The 15903-nt window shown below is 37.3% G+C and overlaps 1 protein-coding gene across 2 annotated transcripts in view; it reads left to right on the top strand.

The window, feature by feature from the left end:
* COL6A5 (collagen type VI alpha 5 chain) overlaps positions 1–15341 on the top strand; it is a 149733-nt gene extending 134392 nt beyond the window's left edge. The window contains exons 38-41 of one of the 2 annotated variants that reach the window (XM_032143609.2): positions 3038–3724; positions 5111–5207; positions 5915–6159; positions 14530–15341. In XM_032143609.2, coding sequence (XP_031999500.1) covers positions 3038–3724; positions 5111–5207; positions 5915–6159; positions 14530–14555 — 1055 coding nt within the window. In that variant the 3' untranslated portion in view covers positions 14556–15341. The remainder of the gene's footprint in view (positions 1–3037; positions 3725–5110; positions 5208–5914; positions 6160–14529) is intronic. The other variant, XM_032143610.2, reaches the window with a different exon arrangement.
* Positions 15342–15903: the final 562 nt, after the last annotated feature.

Genomic DNA, 15903 nt, shown 5'->3' with positions numbered 1-15903 from the left:
CCACAACGGACACAGATGTTAGAATTAGCAAAGATATCAAAACAGTCATTGTAACGGTATTCAATATGTTAAAAAGTTAAGTGGACACATGAAAGATATAAAAAGATTCCAATAGAATTTGCAGGGTTGAAAATCATTGTGTCTAAGAGGAATGATGTGCTGAATGGGATAATGGCAGATTAGACTTGGCAAAACAAAAAGATTGGCAAACTTGAAAACATAGCAATACAAATTCTCCAAAATGAAACACAAAGAAAAAAAAGATTTAAAAAATGAAAAGAGTACTAGTTAGTTTCAGGATCTTCTCCCAATAATTGATTAAAAATCAGCAGGAATATAGTAGGTTTGAGCAACACTATCAACTAATTTGACCTAACTGGCATTTGTAGAACACTCCACCAACAGTAGAATATATAATCTTTCCAAGTGCACATGAAACATTTACCAAGATAGACCATATTGTGGACCATAAAACAATGCTCAACATTTTAAAGGATTCAGGTGATAGCAAATGTGTTCTCTGACCAAAACAGAATTAAATTAGAAATCAATAGCAGAAAGATCTTTGAGAACTCCCTAAGTATTTGGAAACTAAATAAAGCAATTTTAAATAGTCTATGGTCAAAGAATAAATAAAAACGGACATTAGAAAGTATAATATTTTGAAATAAAAGAAAATAAAATCAATATGCCAGAATTTGAGGTTCCACTTAAGCAGTACTTAGGAGGAAATAAATAGCATTAAATGCCTATATTGACAAAGAAGAAATGTTTCAAATCAATGATCACAACTTCTACCTTAAGAAATCAGAGAAAGAAGAACCAGATAAACCCAAGGTAAGCAGAAGAAAGAAAATACTGAAAATAAAGTGGAATTCAGTGAAATTGAAAAAAGAAAAACAATGAAGTCAACCCAAAAGTTGTTTCTTTGAGAAGATCAATAAAATTGATAAATCTATAATCAAACTCACCAAGAAGAAAGAGAAGACACAACTTTCCAATATCACAAATGAGAGGGGAGATGTATTCCAAGGATATTAAAAGGATAACCAGAGAATATTATGAACAATCTTTTGCATACAAATCAGCTTAGGTAAAATACACAAATTTCTTGCAATGTATAAACTACCAAAGCTTACTCAAGAAGAAATAACCTAAGTAGCCTTATACCTATTAATGAGATTGAATTTGTAGTTCAAATCTTCCCATAAAGAAAACTCCAGGTATCGATGATTTCACTGGTGAATTCAACTAAAAATCTAAAGAAGAAATAATACCAATTCTATGAAAACTCTTCCAGAACATAAAAGAAAAGGGAATATTTTACGACTCACTTATTTCATTTTATTATTTTTAATGTTTATGAATACATAATAGTTGTACATATTTTTGAAGTACATGTGATATTTTGATAGAAGCATTCAATGTATAATGATCAAATCTGGATAATTGGGATATCTGTGAATAACATGGTGGTTAACAGAAGCTAGGAAGGCTAATAGGGAGGAGGGAACAAAGAAGAGCTGGTTAATGGACACAGAATACTTATTAGAAGGAATAAGATCTAGTGTTCTCATGGTTAACAATAATTTATTATATATTTTAAAGTTAACACCAGTTAACAATAATTTATTGCATATTTCAAAATAGCTAGAAGAGTAGATCTGGAATGTTCCCAACTCATTTTTTGAGGCCAGATTATCCTGATACCAAAACTAGACAAAGACATTACACGAAAGGGAAACTACCGACCAACCACAGAACATCATTCACAAGGATGTGAACACAGATGCAAAATTGTAAAGAAAATGTTAGCAAGTTAAATCCAACAATAGATTTTTAAAGAGATAATATGGAATTTATACTGGAAGGCAGGGCTCATTTAACCATCAAAAGTTATCTAATATAGCATTTCACTGTTAATAGCTTCACCCATGTTGGTGGAGTATTTTTCTGGCATTTTATTTCTATATTAGGCTTATAGCATTAATGCAGGTTGACTCATTTGTTGTTGTGAAAATTAATGTAAAAGTATCTAATAAAGGGTTGAGTAGAAATGGAGATCAATAAATTTCTGGCAGTTAAAAATCTACTTTTTGCTTGATTAGGTTCACAAATTCACTTCTTTCATAGAAGCAAAGAACATTGGCCATCTACTTCCTGTCTTTCCGAACTGTCTTTTCCTGTTGACGCCTCACCAATCAGCCATCATTCATATGATTGTAGACAGGCTTCATGATCCCTTAGGCTTAGAGCAGAGCTACTTGAAGTGCTCATCTGTAGCAAGATAAGAAGCTTGCCTCAGAATGTAAATCAAGGCAATGTTTTCTTCAAGGATAAAGTCTTGCTATGAAAATAAATAAATAAATAAATGTCAGCTGAACTAATCAGTGTGCTTAGTAATTTAGTTGACTTACATCATGGTGCAAACTCCTTACCTTAAAATGGGCTGATGAACTGTTTGCAGGCACTTTGAGTACCAGGTTCTTAGAGTATGTCATATCTCACACAGCATTTAGATTCCAAAATCAGCACTTGTTTATACTTGCTCTCATGCCATTGCTCTATGGTGCATACTTCGAACACATATATAAAGGTTTTTGTGCTTTTGCCACCAATAAATGTAGCTTTAATATCTATACTTTCTCTTGAGGTCATTACATATAATTAAATTGCATGCACATGTGTACTTCAAATTTTTTAGCCATGTGGAGTACATTAAAAGTGAGTGTTTCTCATCTTTCATATTAAAATAGCTGGAGGATAAATCAATCCTTTCACAAAGATCTGAGATAGGATAGCAAATGAGTTTTTTCTTATGTGCCAATACATGTCAAATGGTAATGGCTCTGCATGCGCTATGTCGGTACAGATTTGGAGGGTGCATCTGGGAACAAGCAATGTGATTATTGATGTCTGCCATGAGTATGGAAATGCAGCATGGTAATACCCTCATGCTGTGTATTTGCCATCTATGACTAGGAGCTCCAAGCTTATCTTTCTATTAAAAAGAATGACTTGAGTTATTCTGTTGCAGGACATGAAAATTATGGCAGAAAAGAAGAACCAGATCATACTTATGAACCTGGAGATGTCTCTCTTCAAGAATATTACATGGATGTGGCTTTCCTCATAGATACTTCCCAAAGAGTAGGAAGTGATGAGTTTAAGGAAGTAAAAGCTTTTATAACCTCAGTGCTTGATTACTTTCACATCGCCCCCGCTCCACTGACCTCCACCTTAGGAGACAGGGTTGCTGTCCTGAGCTACTCTCCCCCAGGCTATATGCCTAACACTGAAGAATGCCCTGTCTACCTGGAATTTGATTTGGTTACTTATAACAGTATACACCAAATGAAACATCATCTCCAAGACTCTCAACTGCTCAATGGAGATGTTTTTATTGGCCATGCCTTGCAGTGGACAATTGACAATGTCTTTGTAGGAACCCCTAATCTGAGGAAAAACAAAGTTATCTTTGTAATATCTGCTGGCGAAACCAACCCTTTAGACAAAGAAGTCTTAAGGAATGTGTCTCTGAGAGCCAAGTGTCAAGGCTACTCCATATTTGTGTTTTCCTTTGGCCCTAAACACAATGACAAGGAATTAGAAGAATTAGCCAGCCACCCTCTGGATCATCACTTGGTCCAACTTGGCCGAACCCACAAGCCAGATTGGAATTATATCATTAAGTTTGTCAAGCCATTTGTCCATTTAATCAGACGTAAGTCATTAATTCTCTTTGATTGCCTTCGCAATAGATTTAATGTTTCTGTGTACAGTCCATCAGCAGACTTAGTAAAATGATCCTCACTTCAGTTAAGAGTGGTAGAGTATAAGTGAATAGGAGGCAGTAAAAAATCTCAGAGAAAAGTCCCAGATTTTTTGACCATGAGCCTTGCTGCTGCACTGCCAAAGTTTTAGCCAGGAAATCCTCAAATGGAGGAAAAGTGCCCTTTAGCCCTAACCTGTGTTTACTATGTGGCAGGTTCTTTAAATTGATTGTGTCATTTAATCTTCAGTGCAGTCCTCAGAGGAAAGTATTAATAACTCCATTTTGCAAGTGAAAAGACTGAGATTCAGAAACGTCAAATAAACTGCTTAAAATCTCACAAGTAATAATTGGTAAATTCTAGACTCAGCCCCTCACATTCTGACCACAGGGCTATGCTGTTGTCTAGTAAATCATACTTTAATTACTAAACCCTTAGCAAGGTGTAATGCTGTAATAAATCATATCACACTGACACTGCCCTCCACCTACTCCAAGGACTTCTATTTTGTCTTGTCATTATAAATTAACCTAAGTTCTGACTTGAATTCTTATGAGCCATAGGGACAAATCTCCTCTAGAGCCTCCATGCCAGACAGCTGGCAGGGATTTTTTAGGGTGTCTTTACACAGTGGGGCTTTGAGGGTGGCTGCCCCAGCGTCTGCCCATGTGCTATGACTTTAGACATGCATATAGCAGCACATCCAAAACCTTGTAACATCAAACAAGTCCTAGCCTGTGCTGGGAATTAGGAAGATGGCAGAGGCTACATTGAATGGTCTCTGCAGCTCCTGCAAGCTTACTAGAGAATCACAAGGTTGCAGGTTTTCTGGCATGCATAAAGCCCAAGGGCTTACAAAGTTCGCAGGAATCTTGGAATTTAGCAGTTATGTTTAGTAGCAAGTAAAAATGTGCCTTCTCCCAACCCGAAGATAAATAGGGCAGACAATTTCAATAGCTAATAGAGTCTTCTCCCAGAACTTAAAGTATAAGTTAAAAAATAAAAAAATAAATAATTTTTTAAAAAATAGAGTCTTCTAGAAAGATCCTCCTTTTATAGGGAGAGAAACAAATGATAGAAAGAATTTAGAGATGTCCTTAAATTATATCACAAATTTGTGATAAAGCATTGGAATTATTTATTCAATGACTGGCTGTATCTTCTTGACTTTGCCAAGAACAAAGAATTTCCATGTCAGAGTGTGCCTATTTTGCCAAGTCTGTTATAAAAGTTATTCTTGAAAACACTGCCAACCACATGAAAAGATGAGCTGACTTTGGGTGAGATAATAATGTAGATGGGTAAAATTTAGACTAACCAGCTCACTCTCTCTCCAGGTGCCATCAACAAATATCCCACCAAAGATATGAAAGCCACATGTGTTAACATGACCTCTCCCAACCCAGAGAATGGTATCACAGAAAACACTGTATTGTGAGTTGAGAAATTCCAAATTTGGTTAATACCACAACTGGAAACAGTTCTTAAGAAAACTGTGAAATGAATAGCATTTTAGTTTTCAAGATCCAAGTGTGTGTTTGTGTGTGTGTGTGTGTGTGTGTTTTAAATGCTACTCATTTGTGATGATAGCATAGGTCTGAAATTAATCGCAGATAGAACAGAACTTATATTTGAAAGAACTATGCTCCATTTCTGTTTCTTTTACCAAAAATACCCTCCTGTTAGTACCTTCTCAGTAAGTAGATAGCATAACTCCAATATTGGGTACTGCCAAAACAGAAAACTTATATCAAAGATTCCATGTAACAATTTTAGAGCAGAATAAAAACATAAAAAACAAAACAAAACATTTGGCCATTTAGAAAGCAAAACACGTATGAAGATTGGCAGGAAGGCTTCTTTCAAGTCTGATTTTATAAAGTACAACCCTAAGTACTCAATAAAAATGTAATGATGGAAATTATACTGGTTTGGAATTCTAAACTGTGGAGACAAATGTCTAAGTTCCCTTCAGAATATTAGAAAATTGCACGAGTCAAATTTCATTCATGAACTGAACTTGGACTATTCCAATCACATGCATAAAATGGATTCCTCTTATATTATCTGGTGGTATTCACATTTAATCTTGCAGGGAACTTGGCTAACTAATTTTTTATCTCTCTTCTCTATTACCTCAGACTTCTTCCTGGGATATATGAAATAAAGACAGAAAATGGTGAGCTGTTTGATGAATCTGATTCCCAGGTGCAACATTTCCTTGTATTAGGGAACAATCACAGTAATGGTTCTGAGACAGCTACTGATTTGATGCAGAAGTTATACCTGCTCTTTTCAACTGAGAAATTGGCAATGAAAGACAAGAAAAAAGCACATTTAGAAGAAACTTCAGCTCTAGTGGTTGATAAACAGCAAGAAAAAGAAGGTAATCTTTAGTACCATAGAGTTGAAGACCCTCAAGTACCTTTGTTTGGATTTTCCCCTGGTGGAAGATGAGCAGTTAGAATTCACTGGGAGAGGTAGAGATGACAGGATGAGGATAAAAGAGGGGCTTACCATCTAAGGATCCAAGGGAGATAAAACTTCAGAACTGCAAAAAATAGTCTTTGTTGACATATTCAGAATTACAAGCAGCTATAAATGCTTGGTGTGGAGTCAGGGAATGGGGAAGTTGGAGGGGCAAGAACAAGGATAGCAGGTCCCAAGTAAGCAGGAGCAACCCTGCATCCTTGTGCAAAATCGGGGTGAAGGGGAACTGTGCAAGGAGCCTCCAGAGTTTTAATACTCGAGATCTGCTCTCTCCCTTAGCAACTAGGGTTTTCTTGGTTTGAGATGGAGGCCCCTAGCTGAGCCTCAGCCTCAGTGAGACCTGGAGAGGACAAGGCCACCATGGTTCTAAGATCTGTGTGGAGACTGTGGGCAGCTCCATAGGCTGGGTGGGGAAATGGACCTACAGCTAAAAGCAAAACAGGAGATGGACAGCAGGAAGCTATTGGCTCTAGGGCAGCGATTCACCGTCCTTGCTGTGTCCCAGAGTCATGTGGGAAATGATTTTAAAATAAATATTCCTGGGTATCTACTAAAGCTGAAAATACGTATATCCAATGACCCAGTAATTTTACTTCATTGTATATACCCAATAGGAATATACACATTAACCAAAAATCATGTACTAAAATGTTTATAAAAGCACTATTTGCGTTGCTCCACAATGGGAACAAAAATGCCCAACAGCAGAATTAAAAAATAAATTTTGGGACATTTATATAATAAAATCCCATATAGGGGCATATATGTATACTTCAAAAAAGTTTATATATGTGTGTGTGTATATATGTATATAAAACACATTTATAAATATATAGTTAAAGCTATAGATATATATACACACACATACATAAACATATATATAGTTTTAGATGTGGGTATAATTGTAGATATATCTATATGTAGAGAGAGCAAAATCAGCAAAATAAGAGAAGTGAATATAGGGAAAATAGGAAAAATACAGACAAAAAGAGAGAGAGAAGATAGATATAATAAAATAAAAATTAAATATAAGTATATTGAAATATCTGGTTCTCATCAAAATGGAATAAGTTCATTTTTGTTTCAAAATGGAATGAGCCCATATCACTTATCTTTTCCACTGATTACAACTGAAAATTCTGGATGAAATACAAAAAGCAACTACCTGAGGGCTCTGAAAAGTAAGCAAAAGCACGTATATTGTGAAGGGGCATGAGTTTCCCATTTTCCTTTCTCTTTTCTTTTGTTGCTTTATGCCGAGGGCAAGCCTAAGTACAGGAACTGTGTGGCAGTGAAGTAGATGGCTAAACCTCATTAGAAACCCTGTATTTTTGGCCAGAAGAACTAGGAAAAGCGGCCCTGTGGATTAAAGAAATCCTGCTTTTTTCCCCCTTTTCTGTCATGGGTTTGCTTTGAAGGCAGGCATCAGCTGGCAGCTAAGTGGAAAGCCAGACACTTAAAGAGAAACGCTTTCTTTCTTGTTGAAGGCCGAAAGAGTGAGGGTCGTGATCAACTCAGTATACCACTGGAGGCTATATGAGTACAGAGCAAACTGTTCTCATAAATGAAGAATGTTGGCAAACTGACAAACTGCATATGCCATCCAGAAGGAATGCTGAGGGCAGTCATGCCCCAAAAGCAAGTGTTTCTTGTGATTAGGTACATCTGAAGCCTGTTAGTAATGATATGAACCTGTGATCAATTAAGCAGCTGACCAATCGTTACCTCCTCCTCCCTGCTCTTGCTACTCAATAAATATGAAGGGCGGTGGAAGCTCAGGGGCTGCCTTTGCTCACCAGAAGCAGGAACCTCTCTTCTTCTTCCCTGGTTCCCCTTCCTGTAAAAGTTTCTTTTGTCTTAAGTCTTCATTTCTATGTTTGTCCCTTCCTTCTGTCCCATAATGATGGTCTCAAGCGGTAACAGTAGTAACTGTTGTAATGACAGTCTCAAGTAGTAACAGCAGTAACTGTCATAGTGACAGTCTCAAGTAGTAACTGTGGCAGTCTGTCACATTTCTGGCCAGAGAAACTGGAAAAGAAGACCTTGTGGCCAGCATGTGTGGGTAACCTTAGGGAGAAGAGAGTTGAACAAAGGAATACTCTACTTGTAATTAGGGGACCTATATAGGTCTCAGACTCTTCCCTAAACTGTACATGTATGAGAAAGACCCTAAAAAGGATAGCAAAGGCCCTAGAAACTAAACTGTAACTGCTACTCGCAGACAATCAGACAGCACTTGCATGCTGAACCTGAGATGATTGCCTGCTAAAACAAAAATATTCTACAGAGAATCATAACAGGACTTAGAGTCTAAACAACATAATATTCAAAATGTTCAGGATACAATCCAAAATTATGCAACATACAGAGAACCAGGAGATGTGAACAATTCTCAGAGAAAAAGACAACCAACAAATGCCAACCTCAAGGTGACTCTAATGTTGCAATGATCAAAGACATTAAAGTAGCTATTATAAGTATGTTCTATAGGTAAAGGTAAATAACTTGAAATGAATGGAAAGATAGACATTTTCAAGCAGAGAAATAGAGATCACAAAAAAGAACCCAAAGGAAATTTTAGAAGTAAAAAATACAATATCTAAAATTTTAAAACATTCACTGGATGAGCTTAATAGCAGAGTGATGATGAGAGAAGAAAGAGTCAGTGAGAGGCTAAGTGCAGTGGCTCACACCTGTAATTCTGGCACTTTGGGAAGCTGAGGTGGGCAGATCACTTGAGCCCAGGATTTTGAGACCAGCCTGAGCAACATGGTGAGACCCCACCTCAACAACAACAAATTAGTCGGATGTGGTGTCATGCACTTGTACATACTCCCAGCTACTCAGGTGACTGAGGTGGGATAATTGCTTGAGCCCCAAAGGTCAAGGCTGTAGTGCACCCCAGTCTGGGAAACAGAGCAAGACCATGTCTCCAAAAAACAAAAAAAATAAAAAAGAAAAAGAGTCAATGGACTTGAAGAAAGATTAATTATACAATTATACAAACTGAAGAGAGAAAAGATTGAGAAAAAGGTGAACAGAACCTTGGAGACTTGTTGAGTATCAGAGGGTCTAACATTTGTTTCACTAAAATTCTATAAGGGAAGTGGAAAGATTCATGCAGAAAAAAATATTTTAGGAAATAATGACCAAAAATCCCCCCAAATTGATAAAAGATATAAATTTACAAATTTTAAAAGCTAAAAAAAATTCAGACACATCATAATCAAACTGCTGAAAACCAAGGATAAAGAAAAAAAAAATTGAAGCAGCCAAGGAAAAACTATGAGACAAAATAAGGGAACAACTCAAATGACTGTAGATTTCTCATCAGAAACCATGGAAGCTAGAAGACAGTGGAACAACTTCTTTTTTTCCTCTTTAATGTGCTAAAAGAAAAGAACTATGGACACAGAATTTTATATCCAATAAAGATATCCCTCTCCCTCTGGAATAAAGACAAAATAAAGGCATTCTCAGATGAAGGAAAATTAAGAGAACTTGTCACCAGCAGACCTGTTCTAAAGGAGAAATATGTGACAGCCAGGGAGTTGGAGTGAGGTCAAATGACTGGTGACTCAGTGGGCAGGAGACATACTGGGCAGGTGAAATTAAGGAAAGGGCACAAATGAGAAATCAAATGGGTGATTGAAAGGGAGGAAGGCTTAGTAAGAGAAAGTGGTGAGCACCAGACACAGCTTGCTCATGTGAATAGCTGTACTGTCTGTGAGGTAATTTCATACCCATGATCTCGTTGGATTCCCTTTAAAACCCTTGTGTGGGAGACAGGAATTAATATCCCTAGTACACAGATGGAGAAACTGAGGCTCAAAGGGGTTTAGTGCCTTGCTAGTGACTCTATTTTGGTAACTTCTGATTCAGTATGCTTTTCCAACATCTGGAGGAAGGAATAAGGGGTAGATCAGAAACAGAAAGTGTGGGTTGAAGACGAGGTATATTAGTTTGCTTGGACTGCCATAACAAAGACCATAGACTGGGTGGCTTAAATAACATTGATTTATTTTCTCATAGTTGTGGAGGCTGGAAGTCCAAGCAAGGTGCCAGCCTATAAGGTTCTTGATGAGGGCTCTCTTCCTGGCTTGCAAATAGCTGCCTCCTCTCCTTGTCCTCACATGATAGAAAGAGGAACTTGGTGTCTCTTTCTCTTTTTATAAGGGTAACGGTTCCGTAAAATCAGGGCTTCACCCTTATGACCTCGTTTAACCTTAAATGCCTCCTTAAGGGCCCTATCTTCAATACAGTCACATGGGGTTAGGGCTTCACTATATAAATTTGTGGGCAAGAGACACATTTCAGTTTATAGCAGGGGATATAATTAGAAATTACTCACAGGAAAGAGCCCTGTGAATTGGTGGTTCCCAAACTTGTCTATACATTAGAATCACCTAGTTATTTTTTGAAAAGCCCAAAGTTTAGCCCACGCCCCATATCAATTAAGTCACTTTCTCTAGAGGTAAGACACAGGCATCAGTTCTTTTTTTTTTGTTTTGTTTTGTTTTTTGAAGCTCTCAGGTGATTTCAATGTGCATTCAAGTTTGCAAAACACGCTATAAATCCTGGTTGAATCACTCCTGTTAGCTTTAGATATCTCAAGGTGATTTGCTGCTGAAAATAATAAGGTTGGTAGAAGCAAAAGGATTATCATCAAGTGTGCATCTTTGTTGTTTGTTATTCTTCTTCATTATTTTCTCCAAAAGTTTTCTGCATTTTTCTATTGTAATGATATGTTATACATCATTTAAACATGAGCATGTTTGCATAGATTTTTAGTAAATAATGGTGGACTCTGTTGGATAAGTTAAGAGAGAAACGTTGAGGTTTTATTTTCAAATGTCAGTTTTTATAATATGTCACAACTTACATCTTTTTCAACCACTTAAACTCATAATGAAAAAATAGATATTTAAAATGTCCAAGGCAAGAAGTAGATGTTTTGTTTTCCTTTGAGGTGTGGCTGTAAGCAAAAAATTTTAAAGACAACTAGGCTGGAGCCTCTCTAAGATTCTGTTTTAGACCAGCTTCCCCTGAAGCCAACCCAGAGTTGAGAATTTCTGTGCTTGTGAGTTACTGAGGGAGTGCTCACAGGAGAACCAGTAAGGAAGGAAGCAAGACAAGGAAGGAGTGGAAGGCAAATAAGGGTGTCATCTCAGGCGAAGTCCCATAGAGGGCAGCTTAAGCCTGATCCTTCAAGGAAACGCAGATGTCTAAATTAGGCTGCAGAGATTTCCTGAGCTGAGGCAAGAGAGTTAGGCTTTCTTTTCTTTTCTTTTCTTTTTTTTTTTAATCCTTTAAGTTCTGCAATACATGTATAAAATGTGCAGGTTTGTTACATAGGTATACACGTGCCATGGTGGTTTGCTGCACCCATCAACCTGTCATCTACATTAGGTATTTCTCCTAATACTATCACTCCCCTTGCCCCCACCCCCCGACAAGCCCCAGTGTGTGATGTTCCCCTCCCTGTGTCCACGTGTTCTCATTGTTCAGCTCCAACTTATGAGTGGGAACATGTGGTGATTGGTTTTCTGTTCCTGTGTTAGTTTGCTGAGAATGATGGTTTCCAGCTTCATCCATGTCCCTGCAAAGACATGAACTCATTCTTTTTTATGGCTGCATAGTATTCCATGGTGTATATGTGCCACATTTTCTTTATCCAATCTATCATTGATGGGCATTTGGGTTGGTTCTAAGTCTTTGCTATTGTGAATAGTGCTGCAGTAAATATATGTGTGCATGTGTCTTTATAGTAGAATGATTTATAAACCTTTGGGTATATACCCAGTAATGGGATTGCTGGGTCAAATGGTATTTCTGGTTCTAGATCCTTGAGGAATCACCACACTGTCTTCCACAATGGTTCAATTAGTTTACACTCCCACCAACAGTGTAAAAGCGTCCCTATTTCTCCACATCCTCTCCAGCATCTGTTGTTTCCTAACTTTTTAATGATCGCCATTCTAACTGGCGTGAGATGGTATCTCACTGTTGTTTTGATTTGCATTTCTCTAATGATCAGTGATGATGAGCCTTTTTTTCATTTGTTTGTTGGCTGCATAAATGTCTTCTTTTGAGGAGTGTCTGTTCATATCCTTTGCCTACTTTTTAATGGGTTTTTTTAATTGTAAATTTGTTTAAGTTCCACATAGATTCTAGATATTAGCCCTTTGTCAGATGGATAGATTGCAGAAATTTTCTCCCATTCTGTAGGTTGCCTGTTCACGCTGATGATAGTTTCTGTTGCTGTGCAGAAGCTCTTTAGTTTAATTAGATCCCATTTGTCAATTTTGGCTTTTGTTGCCATTGCTTTTGGTGTTTTAGTCATGAAGTCTTTTCCATGCCTGTGTCCTGAATGGTATTACCTAGGTTTTCTTCTAGGGTTTTTCTGGTTTTAGGTCTTACGTTTAAATCTTTAATCCATCTTGAGTTAGTTTTTGTATAAAGTGTAAGGAAAGGGTCCATTTTCAGTTTTCTGTATATGGCTAGCCAGTTTTCCAACACCGTTTAATGAATAGGAGATCCTTTCCCCATTGCTTGTTTTTGTCAGGTTTGTCAAAGATCAGATGGTTGTAGATGCATGGCATTATTTCTCAGGCCTCTGTTCTGTTCCATTGGTCTATATATCTGTGTTGATACCAATACCATGCTGTTTTGGTTACTGTAGCCTTGTAGTATAGTTTGAAGTCAAGGCAGCATGATGCCTCCAGCTTTGTTCTTTTTGCTTAGGGTTGTGTTGGCTATTTGGGCTCTTTTTTGTTTCATATGAAATTTAAAGTAGTTTTTTTCTAATTCTGTGAAGAAAGTCAATGGTAGCTTGATGGGGATAGCATTGAATCTATAAATTACTTTGGTCAGTGTGGCCATTTTCACGATATTGATTCTTCCTGTCCCTGAGCATGCAATGTTTTTCCATTTGTTTGTCTTCTCTCTTATTTCCTTGAGCAGTGTTTTGTAGTCCTCCTTGAAGACGTCCTTCACATCCCTTGTAAGTTGTATTCTTAGGTATCTTTTTCTCTTTGTAGCAATGGTGAATGTGAGTTCACTCATGATTTGGCTCGCTGCTTGCCTATTGTTGGTGTAAAGAAATGCTTGTGATTTTTGCACATTGATTTTGTATCCTGAGACTTTGCTGAAGTTGCTTATCAGTTCACCAAGGTTGAAATGAAGGAAAAAATGTTAAGGCAGCCAGAGAGAAAAGTTGGGTTACCCACAAAGGGAAGCCCATCGGACTAACAGCAGATGTCTCTGCAGAAACCCTACAAGCCAGAAGAGAGTGGGGGCCAATATTCAACATTCTTAAAGAATTTTCAACCCAGAATTTCATATCCAGCCAAACTAAGCTTTATAAGTGAAGGAGAAATAAAATCCTTAACAGACAAGAAAATGCTGAGAGATTTTGTCACCACCAGGCCTGCCTTACAAGAGCTCCTGAAGGAAGCACTAAATATGGAAAGAAAAAACCAGTACCAGCCACTGCAAAAAACATAACAAATTGTAAAGACCATCGACACTATGAAGAAGCTGTGTCAACTAATGGGCAAAATAACCAGCTAGCATCATAATGACAGGATCAAATTCACACATAACAATATTAACCTTAAATGTAAACAGGCTAAATGCCCCAATTAAAAGACACAGACTTGCAAACTGGATAAAGTTGGGCTTTCTTACTTCCTCCTAGATTATTGATTGGTCAAGAGCTGCTGTCGAGAGGAAAGTAAACTCCAGGTTTACAGCTTATAGTGCATGTAGTTAAAGCAGGTCAAGTAGCTAACAGCAGTCCTCAAAGAATAATAGGTGCTGATATTGGAAGCAAAACCTCACATGGCAATGGTTGGGGAGGGAGGCCAAGAAGGGGAAGACAGAAAACAAAGGAATATTGTCCTAGAAATTAATGTTAAAAAAGAAAGATTAAAGGGATTCTGGGCAAAACCTTGATATGTTCTATTGCACACCCCTTCAAGCACCTGTTTAATGATACCAGCCACCAAATTTGCTAAGCATGGAATGTCACATAATTAATGTACCAACATTCTTCCAGGAAGAATTATGTCTATGATTCTCCTTACACATTGCTCATTTATATCTATTATCACATCACCCTGAGCTGGACTTCTATTTTGACCAATGAAAATGACAAAAATATTGTGTTTGTTTTATATGTGGCATATAAAGGAGTAAGCCCTGGAGGAACATTTTGAACAAATACAATGACATTAAAAGCAGTGAATATTTTTATATTTTGCAGATGGTGAAGACACAAGGTCATCATAGGAGAAAAGAAGATAGCTCCACTGACATGTATAATCCCATGTGGTTCTAACCAGAATGTATAATCATCTATTAGAGGTAGCGTGGTAAATGACAGGGACTTTTCACAAAAACAATTGGCTGATAGCATGCTAAATTTGTTCTCCATCTCAAATCTGAGGAGAAGAATTTTTGGAGTGAAGACATAATTAAGAAGACCTGACAAACCAGGAATGATTTCATTTCTCCTGAGAACTGGGGAAACCGACCTATAAAAGTTAACTTTTCTTTGAAAGCTCTGCACAGTTCAGGCATCGATTTTGATGATGTATCTGCCTGGAAAAGATTGTCATTATTTTCATCACATCTATATCTCAGATTGGACTCCTCTAAAAGCATTTAGAATTGGAATTTCCTAGGAATATCTTCTACTAATTCTTAAAACTGGAAAGCCATGCCCATGTCGTCGGTTCTGGGATGACCCTAACATTTCATCTAGCAGTGATTGTCTTCTAAAACCCACCTGTCAGGCTGCTATGACCCATAGTTAATGCTTTCTCTTCACCAGGACATTGACAAAAGAATGGAATTGGTGAAAAAAAAAAAAGTGATAAGAGGCTAATTTTATGAACCATATTTTGTGCTGTAATCTTTTGTTTATATTTTAGCATGCTTTGCTTGATGTATACTGAATTTTTGCAGCAAAAGAATTACGGAAAAGCACAGATACTCTATATGACCAGAGATGTTCTTGGGAATTACAATGTAGCAAGAGATAATTTCTAAAATAAAAACAAGTCTGACTTGGAAGTTTGTTCATTATTATTTAACTACAGTCTAACTCAACCCTAATAGAACACCAGTAGAGGACTAAATATATTTGGAATATTTACATAAAATGTAAAATTAGCCAACAGTGAATTAGTTTTTTTTTTTTTTTTTTTTTTTTTTTTTTTGAGACAGAGTCTGTCTCTGTCGCCCAGGCTGGAGTGCAGTGGCGCAATCTCGGCTCACTGCAAGCTCCGCCTCCTGGGTTCACACCATTCTCCTGCCTCAGCCTCTCCGAGTAGCTGGGACTACAGGCGCCCGCCACCACGCCCGGCTAATTTTTTGTATTTTTAGTAGAGACAGGGTTTCATCATGGTCTCAATCTCCTGACCTCATGATCCGCCCGCCTCGGCCTCCCAAAGTGCTGGGATTACAAGCGTGAGCCACCACGCCCAGCCAACAGTGAATTAGTTTTAAAAATCATTCAATTTGGCTAAGGTGACAAGTAATTACCAAGTCAATGAGCATCTATTATATTAAAAAATGAAATGACTATGTTAATGGGATAATACCATAGGCTATTTTGTACTTTTCCCATATAATT

This window comes from Hylobates moloch, unplaced genomic scaffold (genome assembly GCF_009828535.3).
Source record: "Hylobates moloch isolate HMO894 unplaced genomic scaffold, HMol_V3 SCAFFOLD_22, whole genome shotgun sequence".
NCBI classification, from domain to species: Eukaryota; Metazoa; Chordata; class Mammalia; order Primates; family Hylobatidae; genus Hylobates; species Hylobates moloch.
Note: the sequence above shows the minus strand (reverse complement) of the source record. Positions and strands in the feature narration are given on the sequence as shown.